The sequence below is a fragment of the Denticeps clupeoides genome, chromosome 6, assembly GCF_900700375.1.
Source record: "Denticeps clupeoides chromosome 6, fDenClu1.1, whole genome shotgun sequence".
NCBI lineage: Eukaryota > Metazoa > Chordata > Actinopteri > Clupeiformes > Denticipitidae > Denticeps > Denticeps clupeoides.
The window spans coordinates 24,574,862-24,589,358 of NC_041712.1; the positions used below are offsets into that span (position 1 = coordinate 24,574,862).

The following is a 14,497-nucleotide window of genomic DNA, read 5'->3' on the forward strand; positions in this document are numbered from 1 at the left end:
TCAGTGGTGCGTCCATTTGAAATTTGCGAAAGGAACATCAGCCACCTTGCAAAACTCTGTGCAATTCTAGCATTTCTATTTTAAGATGAAAGACCCCCGATTGTGTAGGCCGTGAATATTTTTGGTAAATAATTTCGGAAATGCTCGGAATATACACCGCTGTCTCTGGGAGCGTTGCAAAGAAAAGATGGAAAGTGGGCCGCTGCACGGAATTGATATATAGAAACTTTTTTTTTTTTTTTTTCCATGACAGGAGGGAATAAAGCGAAGCAGCAGCAGTTCCGGCTGCGCTGGGCCTGCATCTCCCTGGAGAAGGAGCGCTACGTGGTGGATGAGAAGGCGGTGGCCCTCGAGGTGGTTCTGAGGAGGCGGGGCTACCTGGGAGAAACCTCGTTTGTCAGTAAGTTCCACCCGGACAGCACCTCTGGTGCCCTGCGGGCCGACCGGAACGGCTGTTTCGCCCTTTGATCGTCCACGGTTTGTTTTTGCGAGGGTCTCGGTTTGCCGCCGCCTTTAAACCCTGCCGCTCTGGTGAGTTTTTGCGGCTTTTCTGCGTCTCTGGGGCAAACATGAAAGGCGCGACGGCGTCTGGTTATCTCTGCCTGAGCACCTCAGACAGGGTCCACATTCTTATTCCAGAGGCTCAGTGTGTGTGTGTGTGTGTGTGTGTGTGTGTATGAAAGAAGGTAAAGGGAATCATTAGTCTGAGTCCTTCTTGATTGGGGGTAAATGGTATAATTTAATCCACATCGAACAGCTCAGCATTAGTCACATGTGAATATCTGGCCTCGGTTTATGAATCTCTTTTTAATCAGATTTAACACAAGCAAACAAGTCGTTTACATGGGAAAATATGACGGAACAGATACCATGAAATATGAGTGTAGTTGTGTTGTCGGTTCCAGTCTGGAAGTTTCCGGAGCATTCCAGCGCCAGTGAATGGATGTCAGAACCTTCAGTCAACACGCTGAGCACACACACCATGTTTACTTCACTCCACTGGAAGACTGTGTGTGTGTGTGTGTGTGTGTGTGTCTGCAGTCCTAGACTCGAGAACAAAGCAGCACTGCTCTCCGTCCCTGCAGCTCCACACAGCGCGTCTCCGTCCCCCCCGTTCCTCGTCTCTTCCCGCTCCTTCCTCCCGGTCAGCGGGCGCCTTCTCAGGTCGTACTTGAAAGGTTGCTCCTCTCAGGCAGCGAGCCTTCATCTCGATCTCGCCACCCGGGTGTCCTGAAGTCCTGCCCGCCCCTGTCCTTCACCGTTTCGTGGTCCTCCTCGCCGTGGCTTCACTGCTGCATGGAGAGATGGGACTGAAAGCAGATCTAACCCCCCCTGCTTTACTTCTAGTACTTGTCGTTCATATTAGTTTGCGTTCTAGAAAGAAGAGACGATATAAGAGATGCGGGCGGGTGTCAGGAGGGTTCTCCGATCTGGCACGAGTTGGGTGTAGAACTTTGCATGGTGGACGAACCACTGGACGAAAGGCGTAGATGCGTAGAGCGATGCGCCCGCACAGAGGAGGATTTAATCCCCCCCCGCGCAGCTGTTTCCACGGCGACGCCATAAGGGATGCTGCCAGCTGCCGGGGCTTGATGTGGCTGTGATCAAACGGCACTGAGCAGGTGCGGCGGAGGTGCCCCTACTGTGCCGGGACCCGCCGCTGGCCCTGCTCTGGGGGGGCTGCACTCGGGGGTGACCCCCCAGTCTCGGAAATGAAGAACCTGAAAGCAGTCCGCCTTCACCGAGGCTCTGATCACACGCCAGTCGCTGCACCATTTATATTTCACAATGCTTGCGGTGGGTTCTAGATATATGGCGGGATCTTTGGACACGTCCCTTACAACGAAGCACGGGGAGGAAATGCGGCCACTGGAATAAACGTCCAGTATTCTTATAATAATAAGATAACCTTAGTTTAATTATGAAAATGTTGTTTTTGTCTGTTTTACTCAGTACTTGTACAGGGTGGCCATTTTTATGGATACACCTTAATAAAACGGGAATGGTTGGTGATATTAACGTCCTGTTTGTGGCACATTAGTATATGTGAGGGGGCAAACTTTTCAAGATGGGTGGTGACCATAGTGGCCATTTTGAAGTCGGCCATCTTGGATCCAACTTTTGTTTTTTTTTTTTTCAATAGGAAGAGGGTCATGTGACACATCAAATTTATTGGTAATTTCACAAGAAAAACAACGGTGTGCTCGGTTTTAATGTAACTTTATTCTTTCATGAGTTATTTACAAGATTCTGACCACTTATAAAATGTGTTCAATGTCACCAACCATTCCCATTTTTATTAAGATGTATCCATATAAATGGCCCACCCTGTACTATACTGACTGGGTTAAATAGTATTATAAAAAATACACTAAAATACAATTTTCATTGTCAAAATATAGTCTAAAATAGTCATGGATAAATTATCCATGACTATTAAAGACTAAAAAGACAGATGGACGCAAAGGCTGAACTAAAAGTAAAATTAAGACATAAAACAAGGACATAAACCTGCATCCTGCTTTTTCTCCCCGAAGGCATCGGCAGCCGTGACGACACGGCCAAGGAGGGGCAGGACTTCAAGGGCAAATCCCAAAAACAAGTGCAGTTCAACCCCGGCCAGACCCGGGCCTTGTGGAGGGTGCGGCTGCTGCCGGACGGCAGGTACGAGCAGTCGGAGACCTTCCAGATCGTCCTGTCCGAGCCGGTCATGGGCGTTCTGGAGTTCCCCTCCGCAGCCACAGTAGAGATTGTGGACCCAGATGACGGTGAGTGCGCCTCGTCTCCATCATATTTTAATTCGGGGCACTTTGTGAAATTGCCCCCATTAAAGGGAATAAATGAAGCGGTCCACATGTATTTATATTTATTAAAATATGTCTACATTGACCCACTGTGCAAAGACATGCATGTTTGGTGGAATGAAAAACCACAATATTGGGATTGTGAAGTTAGAGGTCCAGAGGTTTACAGATATAGGATTTTGTAATACTTTTAAGACAAGGAAATGTGTGCATTGGCATGTTTCATATCAAATCTGCACTCATTCTGAGCAGTCAACCAATGTCATATTTGACGTTATGCTGCAGGACGAGACAAGGCCACCTTGGTCCAATTCATTTATTCATTCATTTATCCATTAGTTACATATAAGGTTGTCCAATTTTATTATCTACGCATTACAATTTATTACAATTTCAAAACGAATTTACGAAATTCACTTGAATGTAGGTTCAATCCCGACATTTTTCTGACAATCATTTCTAAGCTATCGCCCCACTACTAATCAATAACTGGAAGTTGGTATATACGAGGAAGAGAAGTCATCTTGAAACAGTCAAAAACAGCTTAAAAGTGCAGCCATTTTTGCTGGAACTTGTCATTTGAAGGCCTTTTTTGGGTGGTAGTAGCCTAGTGGGGTAACACACTCGCCTATGAACCAGAAGACCCAGGTTCAAATCCCGCTTACTACCATCGTGTCCCTGAGCAAGACACTTAACCCTGAGTGTCCCCAGGGGGCACTGTCCCTGTAACTACTGGTTGTAAGTCGCTCTGGATAAGGACGTCTGGTAAATGCTGTAAATGTAAATTTTTCTGGCCTCGGTGGACTCAGCCGTGATGCGCCCGTCTCCGGTTCGGCTGCTCTCCGTGTACCTCTGCAGCCCAGGTGAGCGTCGGTGGCCGAGCGCCGGTCCAGCGCCGGTCCAGCGCCGGTCCAGAGCCCCCGAGCGGCCGTAGGGCCGCATCCCCGCATGCTTAACTGCCTCCGTAATTAGCAGGAAAGTTGCGAGTTCGGGCCGGGTCCCTCCGGATGTCCCATGCGCGGCCATTACGGCGGCGGGCCACAGTACATCGTAATGAAGCCGGGACCGGTGGCCCGCGCCTGTCTGCCGCTCATTTCTTTAATCATAACCCGGCGCGCGACGCCTGATTGTTTGCTTTGTCGGCACGTCGCCGGTCCCAGGATGATTTCGGGGGCGGCGTGTGGCCCCGCTATCCGAACGAACCCCCTTCCCCTGTGAGCTCATTAGGGGCATCGTGGAGGGGTCCATTGCGGCCGGGCCCTGCCGGGCGTGGGATGTGACAGACAGCTGCGAATTTCACTCCTGGCATCAGGCCCCTCACTAGACCCCCGTTCTCGAGTTTAACGTCCCTCGCGTGGCCCTCAGGTCTGAGCAGAACCCCCCCCGACGCACACAGTCCTCCCTGTCCCCCCCTGTCCTCCAGCTCGTCCATTTCGAGCATGAATATTTCAGCGGGGGTGGAGGCCTATGGAGAGCCGTCTGACCCAGTTGTCTGGAAGTCACACGCCCTCATAAATTTCTCAAGGCAAACAAGTGCGGGGTGCATCTCCTGACGAGAAGCTCTTTTCATTGTGTCTGCTCCCGTTAGCTTCAGAAAGCAGCCGAAGCGACAAGTTCGGCTCTTCCGTTTAATGGAGAGCAACTTCTTCTGGTCCCAGTGAGGGGACCAGAGTTTCTGCCTCGCACACTACAGTAACCGTTGTGAGTTGTAGGAACAGAGTCCTATGAATTGGCCTGCTGGGGATCTCCTGAGATCTTGGTCCAGTTTTATATCTATGCCAATTTCCCAAGTTGCAATTACAATTTCCGAACTGTGAAGTATGAATTCATGAAATTCACTTGACTGTAGGTTCAATCCCGACATTTTCCTGCTAATCATGTCGAAGCTATCGCCCCACTACTAATCAATACATTTGCACAACCATTGCGCTCCCATCACAGCTAGACCAAATTACAGTCTTAATTATTTACATTTACATTTACAGCATTTATCAGACGCCCTTATCCAGAGCGACTTACAATCAGTGGTTACAGGGACAGTCCCCCCCTGGAGTCACTCAGGGTTAAGTGTCTTGCTCAGGGACACGATGGTAGTAAGTGGGGTTTGAACCTGGGTCTTCTGGTTCATAGGCGAGTGTTTTACCACTAGGCTACTACCACCCATTTATTTGTTTTTCATTTGATTTTTATATTGCAATACATCATAAAACAAATATGTGCCATAGCTCTATGTGCCGCTTTGACATACCAGCATGCCTCCAGCCAATCGACCTTCGCTTGCATCACTGCTAGAACCAAGTGTAGAGGCCCGGAACCCTAGAACTAGTGGTTCCTGGTACATGCAGCGTGAATATGATACGTAAAGAATTCAAATTCAAATTTTATTTGTCACATGACAGTCATACACGGTATGATATGTAGTGAAATGCTTTAATAAGCTTAAACGGGGTCGGAGCAGCCGGCCTCACCGGCACCATCTTGGATTCCCCAGTAAAGAGCTCCAGAAACGGTAGGTCCTCCAGCTGAGACGTGCTGAAGATGCGATCGCATTGGCTCATGCCGACACATGCGAAGACACGTGGGGCTTCGTTACTGTTCCCGGTGTGGCGGACCTGGGAGTCACGTCGATATGAGTGTTTCAGTCTGGTGATGAACGACTCTTGCTGCACCCTATAAAAAGCCTGACTCCGACTCGACCTGCGCGGTCTGGAGGCGGCGCTCAGGTTATTACGTCTGCAGCCGGTCGATGCCGCTGATGGACGCTGTGAAGGATGGACTCATTCTGTAAACAGAAGCGCTGTCACCATAGTGTCACTCAGGACCCTCCCCCCTTCTTGTGTCATCTACCAGAGGCCGTGGTCTTCATCCCTCAGGACAGCTTTACAGTGGAGGAGGACGTCGGCGAGCTTCTCGTACCCGTCCTCAGGAGTGGAGATGCCAGCGAGGAGCTGACGGTGGTCTGCTACACCCAGCAAGGTAGAGGGGCTCGTTACCTAATGAGTAGGGGCGGGACCTGCTATACAAATATCACCCACGGTAACTATGGTATCATGGTTCTGCTGATATTCCGCTGTCAATCAAAAAGATTCTCAAAAAGCACCCCACCCAAATAATAACAAGATCCTGCAGAATATTGGCAAGATTTGAAAAAAAAAAATGATTTTATTTAAACAAATATATAGATTCACACTTTTATTCTAGAATTATATACATATAGAGTGTGATATTTTTTGTTACCTAAAAGACTAAATGGGCCAGTGGTGGCCTAGTGGTTAAGGAAGCGGCCCCGTAATCAGAAGGTTGCTGGTTCGAATCCCGATCCGCCAAGGCACCACTGAGGTGCCACTGAGCAAAGCACCGTCCCCACACACTGCTCCCCGGGCGCCTGTCATGGCTGCCCACTGCTCACTCAGGGTGATTGGTTAAATGCAGAGGACACATTTCACTGTGTGCACCGTGTGCTGTGCTGCTGTGTATAACAAGTGACAATCACTTTTTTAAAATGTGGCCTAATGGGCCTCAATAATTCTCCAGTACAATGTAAACCTTTCCAAAAAATAGTTTTTTTACTCTCAGTGAACTCCCAGGACACTTTGGAAACACGAACCTGACATCGCGTTCATTAAATCATGCGGAAAAAATGCTGAGACCATTTTCACCGCGAGCTCACCAGGTTTCTGTTTCTCACCTTGCTAATGATGCAACTACGTGCATCTCAGTGTTTACTGTGTGGACATTCATTTAAATTAAACCGAAATTGTGTGAAGAGTGTTACACGGTGTTCAGGTGCCCAGCAGACGTTGGGTGGACTCGGAGTGACACTGATAGATCGGAGTTCTGCACCTTTCCACTTCCATCCCGTCCTTCTTTCCGGCGTTTTATAATCGTGCCGTTTTTTTTATTGTCCAGGCTCTGCCGCAGGCACGGTTCCCAGCACCGTCCTGTCCTTCACCGACTACATCTCCCGGCCCGAGGACCACAGCAGCGTCCTGCACTTCGACAGGGACGAGACGGAGAAGCACTGTCGCGTGATGGTCATCGACGACTCGCTGCACGAGGCCGAGGAGACCTTCAACGTCACGCTCAGCTTCGCCGTGGGCGGCCGGGTGGGCGCGGAGTACGGGACCGCCCGCATCGCCATCCGGCCCGACCGGGACGACGGTGAGAGTGTCTCCTTTATTCTCAAGGTCCATCCCTACAAGAAATGATCTTATCCATGTCTGGAAATGGAAAACCCCCCATGTATATAGACACGATTGCTCTTTAGACCGTAGGCTCTTTAGAATGTCCTCATTCTGACACTCAGTTTACTTTTCTAATTACTATACTGATAATTAACCGAGCGATGATGGAAAATGCATTCAGTTCGAATCCTGGCTCACTTCAATATTTTCTGAACGTTCCGTCCCGCGATGGAAGGTGAGAAGGATTTTAAAATTGGGGTCACACCCTCTCAACATTGTTTTTGCCTGCTGTGACCTCAGAGCGAACCCTCGCCGCACAGGGGGTGTTCGGCAGGGTTTACGATGCCTGAAATCGACAGTTAACAGGCTCCAAGCTGCCTCCTCTCCTCCACAGAAGCTTCAATTATTTCCAGCTGAAAGCGTGGAGAAATTCTTCCGGCTGTCGTCCTTTACTTTTGCCCTTATGAAAGACAGCAGAGCGTGGAAGTTGCAGGTGGAGGCGTCTCTTGAGAGCTTCCAGGGCGAAAAATCGTCTATGCATCAGTGGAGATACAGGAATGAACGTCGGTCGTGCTGCGTTTTTTGTTTTTTTGTGTTTGTGCGTGCTCCCCCATCATAAATTATTTTCTCTGTGTGGATGAAATTGGATTTTTGGATCCACACAATAAAAATCCACCTTTTCTGCAGGACAGCTGGGATGCAAGCACAGCACAGATCTCATCATTTCTCATCGTCCTTCTCTCTGACTAATTTAACATCCACTAATCAATAATTACATTGTTTTATGCTACTGTGTGTGTGTTGAAATTCATATTAACGCATACTAATTTGCACTAAATTACTGCAAATAATTTTATTATTCTAATCCAGTTCTAATTATGCTATACCTGTGGAATGCCTAATTAGCTTAAATTAATGCGTTAAATCGATTAGTAAAATTAATGAAATTTTCCCTGAGCAAAAAGAAATAAAATTTAGGGGTTAATTATTATTGATTACTGTAGATTGTAAAATAGACTGGGCGTGTAGTGTATTCTGTACAGTACTGTTGTATGAAAGTGTGATGACTGGGTGATGAAGATGGATGGGTTTTTTTTGTATATCTGACCTATGTGGGCTTGTTTGAAATGTCTCCCGTCCTCTTTGAGAACTTCACAGTTAGTTTTAGTGGGGACACATACACACACGCACATAGAAAAGCTTTAGTAGCTCCAGCTCCTACAGCATCATCTGCCTCTTCAGGTCTCTGAAGTATGGAGAGAAAATGCAGGATGAGACCCGGCTGCTGTGTGGAGGGGGCGGGGTTCTGGGCACCTGTGGGCGGAGCCCTGGAGATGAGAAATATTGACACATCCTTCCATCCTCAGCAGAAAAGGTGACGGGTGGAGGTGCTGGAGGCCGACAGAGTAATCACTCGCTTCAGAGAACTGTGTGTGTGTGTGTTAGTGGGAGTGTGTGATGGCCATTCATTTTAGTGTTTTTTCTCCCAGCTATTGCTCAGTTTGATTAAAAAAAAAACAGACTTTAATCTGCTAAAGAACAGAAGCTCTTTACACAGTTCAGCCCAGACCTGAGGCACAATCTAACCTCTCAACACACACACACACACACACACACACACACACACACACACACACACACACACAGCAACAATCCAAAACTCTCCTCTCACCACCTCCTCCTCCGGCTCCACAACAATGAGCCCCGACTGGTGGTTGGAATGGTCCTTAAATGCTCCCTGGGCCCATGCATTGAAATGCCCTTTGGCACCAGTAAAGATCGATCCATATGTCCGCGGATCAATCGATTGGTCGGAACTGCCTGAAACTTCTGGGTGATTTCCACCAAATGTTCTCATACGTTCTATGTAACCAGACTGTGTCTAGTTAGTATGAAACAGGCAGGTAATAATGCCGATGGCCCGTGCGAGCAGTTTCTGGCTCTTCCTCCGCCTCCCAGCATCCTACCTGGCTGCTTGCTCGCCTCTCTCTCCTCAGATAAACAAGTCGGCGAGCTCTTCGCCCCTTTCATTCAGCGCCGTGGGTGTCCCCCCGCCTGCCGTCTGTGAAACAGCGGGGTTCTCCAGGATGGCGGGTCGGTGGTCCAGCCGACCTCTGATGCATTATTAAAATGGGCCCGGCTCGTTGCGGTAATTGCGACGAGCTCAGAATAGACAGGACACTGGACGGGTCCACTTCATGTGCCCTCGGGTCTGTCCCCTGTAGACGGTGAAGGGTTTTTTTTTGCTTTGGGGCTATTTTATGGCGGGCCAGTGGTGGCCTGGCGGTTAAGGAAGCGGCCCCGTAATCAGAAGGTTGCTGGTTCGAATCCCTGATCTACCAAGGTACCACTGAGGTGCCACTGAGCAAAGCACCGTCCCCACACACTGCTCCCCGGGCGCCTGTCATGGCTGCCCACTGCTCACTCAGGGTGATGCAGGGTTAAATGCAGAGGACAAATTTCACTGTGTGCACCATGTGCTGTGCTGCTGTGTATCACATGTGACAATCACTTGACTTCACTGAAGGAAGGAGCCCATCTTCTCCCCAGGGAAGCTGCTCTGATACCGCTTCCTGTGCCGCCATCTTCACCCTTCAGAAACGGCGGCGTCTGTTCTATTCTCAGCTGCGGTTCCTCCTCGGCGCCGGACGCGTGTGATGGTTTTAAAAGTGTGTGGCGTCCGCTGCTGGCGCTGGAGTCTGCCATTAAAAAAAGAATAGATCAGCCAATTATAACATGGGTGCGGATATGAATTATTGAATATTGAATGATTAAACGAGGTCTGCTGCTCCTGGACGGATGAGGAACCTGCCACGGTTCAGATCTTCTGACCTCCTTGGTTTAACCTTGTTGGTGTAAAAAGTGTGAAAACGTCCATGGCGACGCTTGTTTATGGGAGGGAGGCAGATTTTTGAGCATCGTGGCCTCACCGAGGAAGTGTGTGTGTGTGTGTGTGTGTGTGTTTGCTGTAGCACTTAAGCCTCAGCATAAAAATAAAACGTAAGGGGCAGAAAAAGACACGCCACCCATCACTCACAGAGCAACGCGGACCCGCGGACGAGGTGACACCGGGTTGCCATGGAAACGTGGCCCCCGGGCGCTGATGTGAATAGAAGGTGACCAGGCATGCAGCCGGGCAGCGGAGAGTGTTCGCCACTTTACTCACGCCGAGAGGCCAGATATCCCACTGGGCGCCGAACCGGCGCGTCTCCCGGCGTCCACTTCACACCAGCACCCCCCCCTCTAATCCCTGTCAAAATACGCCGCCGTGCTCACCGCGGAGGAGCTCGCCTGGAGCCGGGATGATAAGGATTTTGTGACTGACATGATGCCCGTAAATGTAAATGACGGTTGGAAATTCGTGCGTTTCGTCTTCAAACTGAATCTTTCGGTCGGGACTGTGCAGCCTCGCTGGCGTCTCATGGTCTCATTTAAAGTGTCAACTTCTCAGTTCATCTGCGCATGATGTCACCCACACGTTGACACGTGTGACCATTACAGCCTGCGCCTCCTTTCTTAGATATTATTGCACACCACATGTTTAGTGTGGCAGTCTGAGGTTCCCTCCAGCACTTTAGAGCAGTTGAAGATAAGTTAAGATAAGATAAGATCGACCTTTATTAGTCCCACAAGTGGGAAATTGCATTTGTCACGGCAGAAAGTGGACAGAAGCAGAAGGTAATAGCAGCAATACAATAAATATGTAGATGTATTTACCTACACATATGTACAATAGGTAAGTATCGTGGTGTATTTAATGTGTATGTATTTGTTTGTCTGTGTGTGTGTGGCCAACTATGAGGTCTTTATTGTACAGTCTGACAGCAGCTGGAAGAGAAGACCTTCTGAGCCTAACAGCACCGTGTCCCTGGGGGGGCTCGAACCACCAACCACCAGCCGAACGCGCCAACCGATTGCACTGATTGAGACTCGTTTTTAACATTGTAAGCAGAATATGATGCGGAAACGCTGAGCTGACGAGTCTGTCCTCCGTCCCCCAGCCCCCTCGTTTTACTTTGGGGACACGGAGTACCACGTGGACGAGGGCGAGGGCTCCGTGGAGGTGCAGGTGTGGAGGACGGGGACGGACCTCTCCGGAGCTGCGGCGGTGACGGTGCGGTCGCGCCAGACCGACCGGCTGTCTGCAGAAGGTGAGCTTCCTTTCGTCCTCCACGCGTCCCACCTTCCACCTCTGATGTCTTCAGTGTCCAGAGCTCCCCCTAATCAGACGGGTCACAGGCAGGAAATGGTTCTCCCGTCAGCCACGCTGCAGCAGTCCGGCCCGGAGTTCCGCTGAGCCCCTTTACTGCCGAGGTGAAGGCACGTCAAGAAGAGCCCATAATCCAGTTATCCAAGTCCAGACCGGATTCCCCGAGGAAAGTTCAGCCCCAACTTCCTCTTCACTAATACGCTGTCTTTTTCGTAGCCGGAATGGACTACGTGGCCTTAAGTCGCAACCTGAACTTCGCTCCGGGCGTCGGCCTGCAGACGTTCCGCGTCACCATCCTGGACGATCTGGGCCGGCCGGTTTTGGAGGGAACGGAGAGGTTTGAGCTGGTTCTCCGCATGCCGTCCAGCGGCTTCCTGGGAGAGCCGAGCAAAGTCACGGTGCTGATCAACGACTCGCTCTCCGACTGTGAGTACAACCCGAATGGACGGTCACGTCAGCACGTGATGTCCACTTCTGTCATGTTGGTCAGGGACCGAACGCAGGAACGACGGCACGAATCCTGAACAATCTTTAATCAAATTCAAATCAAATTCTAATTTTATTTGTCACGTACACAGTCGTACACAGTAGTGTAAAGCAGCGAAATGCTTTTTTGCGACTGCCACAGACCACAGTATTGCGAATGTTGCAAGTGTACAATAAACCAATATGCAAATAATGCAAACATAACCAAATATTACACTTTTACGTCTTTAACATAAAATATGTGTAACAGGTAGGGTGAAGGTGTGCAAATGAGTGAAAGACAATGTACAGGGTGGGCCATTTATATGGATCCACCTTAATAAAATGGGAATGGTTGGTGATATTAATGCCCTGTTTGTGGCACATTAGTATATGTGAGGGGGCAAACTTTTCAAGATGGGTGGTGACCATATTTTTCAATAGGATGTGACACATCAAATTTATTGGTCATTTCACAAGAAAAACAATGGTGTGCTCGGTTTTAACGTAACATAATGCTTTCATGAGTTATTTACAAGTTTCTGACCACTTATAAAATGTGTTCAATGTCACCAACCATTCCCATTTTATTAAGGTGTATCCATATAAATGGCCCATCCTGTATATTAAAAAAGCAAAAAAAAAGATTTTGTGCAAAGAGTCCAGATTGATTGAAATTGAAAGTGCTGGAGTGTAATTATGTTCTGTATGCACTAAAAATGTATAAATTAGATAATGTCGTAAAATAAAACTGTTCACCACTTTCTTGTCCGTAAGCATAGACGAATAGAAATGTGTTGCGTCTGGATTTTGGCTGTGGTTGACGAGTCGGCCGGTGTCCCCCGTGTCTCCCTGTCCATGGTCAGTGCCGAAGATGCAGTTCGCCCAGGCCCTGTACTCCGGGGAGGAGGGACGAGGCGAGATCTCGGCTGTGGTGCTGCGCGGCGGGGACCTGAGCTATGCCTCCAGCGTGCGCTGCTACACCCGCCAGGGCTCCGCCCAGGTCGTGGAGGACTTCGAGGAGAGGCCCAACACGGACGCCTCCATCATCACCTTCCTGCCAGGTAGAGACACCAAGAGATGTCTACAGCCGGCATCATGCGAGTTTTTATCCAAGCCTTTAAATTAGCGTTGCACATCGCTATGAAGGAAAATATACCGCAGACGTCACTGTGGCACCACCAGCCCAACTTTATTAAAGGGCCCGTGTGTAAAACACGGCTCCTGGTTACCTGCATTAAGAACAACAGAGAGCAGACATGCGTGTGGACTTATTTGCCATTCAGTATAAACTGCATTACTGTACTAGAATGATGAATCGCAGAAGTGATCACCCTTAACCATCACCCTTGGTGAGCAGCGGGCAGCCATGACAGGCGCCCGGGGAGCAGTGTGTGGGGACGGTGCTTTGCTCAGTGGCACCTCGGCGGATCAGGATTCGAACCGGCAACCTTCTGATTTCGGGGCCGCTTCCTTAACCGCCAGGCCACCGCTGTGGATTTAAATAAGTTTTTTTATTTGTACGTTCACGATGTTGGAAATGCGTATATTAAAGGTCATATAGAAGAAAAGAACGTGTAGACGTTCCGGGTTATTGGTTTCTGATGAATGTGTGTGTGTGTGTGTGTGTGTGTGTGCAGGCGAAACGGAGAAAAGTTGCGTTTTGAAGCTGGTGGACGACGGGCTGTTTGAGGAGGAGGAGGAGCTGCGTCTGGTGTTGGGGACGCCGAAGAGCCCGTCCGCCTTCGGAGCGGCGCTGGGCCCCCGGAACGAAACCCGCGTTCGGATTACAGACGACGTGGACCGTAAGGGCGATCGAGAGAACCCGTTTTTGGGATCATTCAGGGACACATTTCTAAAATTCTCTCCTGTCCGTGTCCAGGGCCCGTCATAAAGTTTGGTGAGGCGAAGTTCAGTGTGACTGAGCCGAAGGAGGCGGGGCAAGTGACCGTGGTGAGAATCCCCCTGCGCAGGGTGGGCGACGCCTCCAAGGTCTCGGTGGTGCGCGTCCACACCAAAGACGGCTCGGCCCACTCCGGCGAGGACTACCACCCCATATCCCAGGGTGCGTCGCCATGGAAACCCAGTCAGCTGTATGCATCTGTATATAAAAAAACGGCATGTTCCCCGCAGACGTGGAGTTCAGGCGCGGCGACCAGCAGCACCTTGTGGAGGTGGAGGTTCTTTACGACGGCGTGCGGGAGATGAGGGAGGCTTTTACCGTCCACTTGAAGCCCGACGAGAACATGGTGGCCGAGACGCAGGTGGGACGCATAATCTCACGGCGCCATGATTAACTCACCGCGTGAACACCGGGTCAAACGAGAGGTTCTGTCCTGTCCCTCGGTGCCAGGTGACCAGGGCCGTCGTGTACATCGAGGAGACCAACAGCGTGGCTGACGTGACCTTCCCGGCCCCGCCCCGCGTCGTGTCCCTGCTGCACTACGACCAGGCCCGAGCTGCCGAGGACCTCCACCCGCCGGCCGGATACCCAGTGGTCTGCGTCACGGTGCGCCGAGAACCTCCTTATACGTCAAGCGTCTATTTATTCACATCAGAACAGAGTAACAGATAGAAACAGGAAGTGACGTGCACGCTGGAAAGGAACTAACTACCCACCCAGACCTTTCCGGTGGTGTGTGATTAGTTCCGACACCCAGACGATGAACTTGAGTCATGTTTTAATGAGCAAATAAAAGAAAGAGGAGGAGCCTGTAGGCCGATTGACAGCTCTCACGCTCATTCAGGATGATTTAAACCCCATCCTGTCAGTACGTGACACGCCCACTTCCACACCCACTTCCAACACCAGCATGCAAATTTTCAGATGGCGA

The 14,497-nt window shown here is 49.9% G+C and overlaps 1 protein-coding gene across 1 annotated transcript in view; it reads left to right on the top strand.

Moving 5' to 3' along the window:
• Positions 1–14,497, top strand: part of frem2a (FRAS1 related extracellular matrix 2a) — a 38,024-nt gene that overhangs the window by 10,348 nt on the left and 13,179 nt on the right. The window contains exons 3-13 of the mRNA XM_028983151.1: positions 254–400; positions 2,538–2,768; positions 5,655–5,780; positions 6,714–6,965; positions 10,990–11,139; positions 11,415–11,624; positions 12,530–12,727; positions 13,304–13,468; positions 13,546–13,728; positions 13,797–13,927; positions 14,017–14,172. Of these exons, the coding sequence (XP_028838984.1) occupies positions 254–400; positions 2,538–2,768; positions 5,655–5,780; positions 6,714–6,965; positions 10,990–11,139; positions 11,415–11,624; positions 12,530–12,727; positions 13,304–13,468; positions 13,546–13,728; positions 13,797–13,927; positions 14,017–14,172 (1,949 nt within the window). The remainder of the gene's footprint in view (positions 1–253; positions 401–2,537; positions 2,769–5,654; positions 5,781–6,713; positions 6,966–10,989; positions 11,140–11,414; positions 11,625–12,529; positions 12,728–13,303; positions 13,469–13,545; positions 13,729–13,796; positions 13,928–14,016; positions 14,173–14,497) is intronic.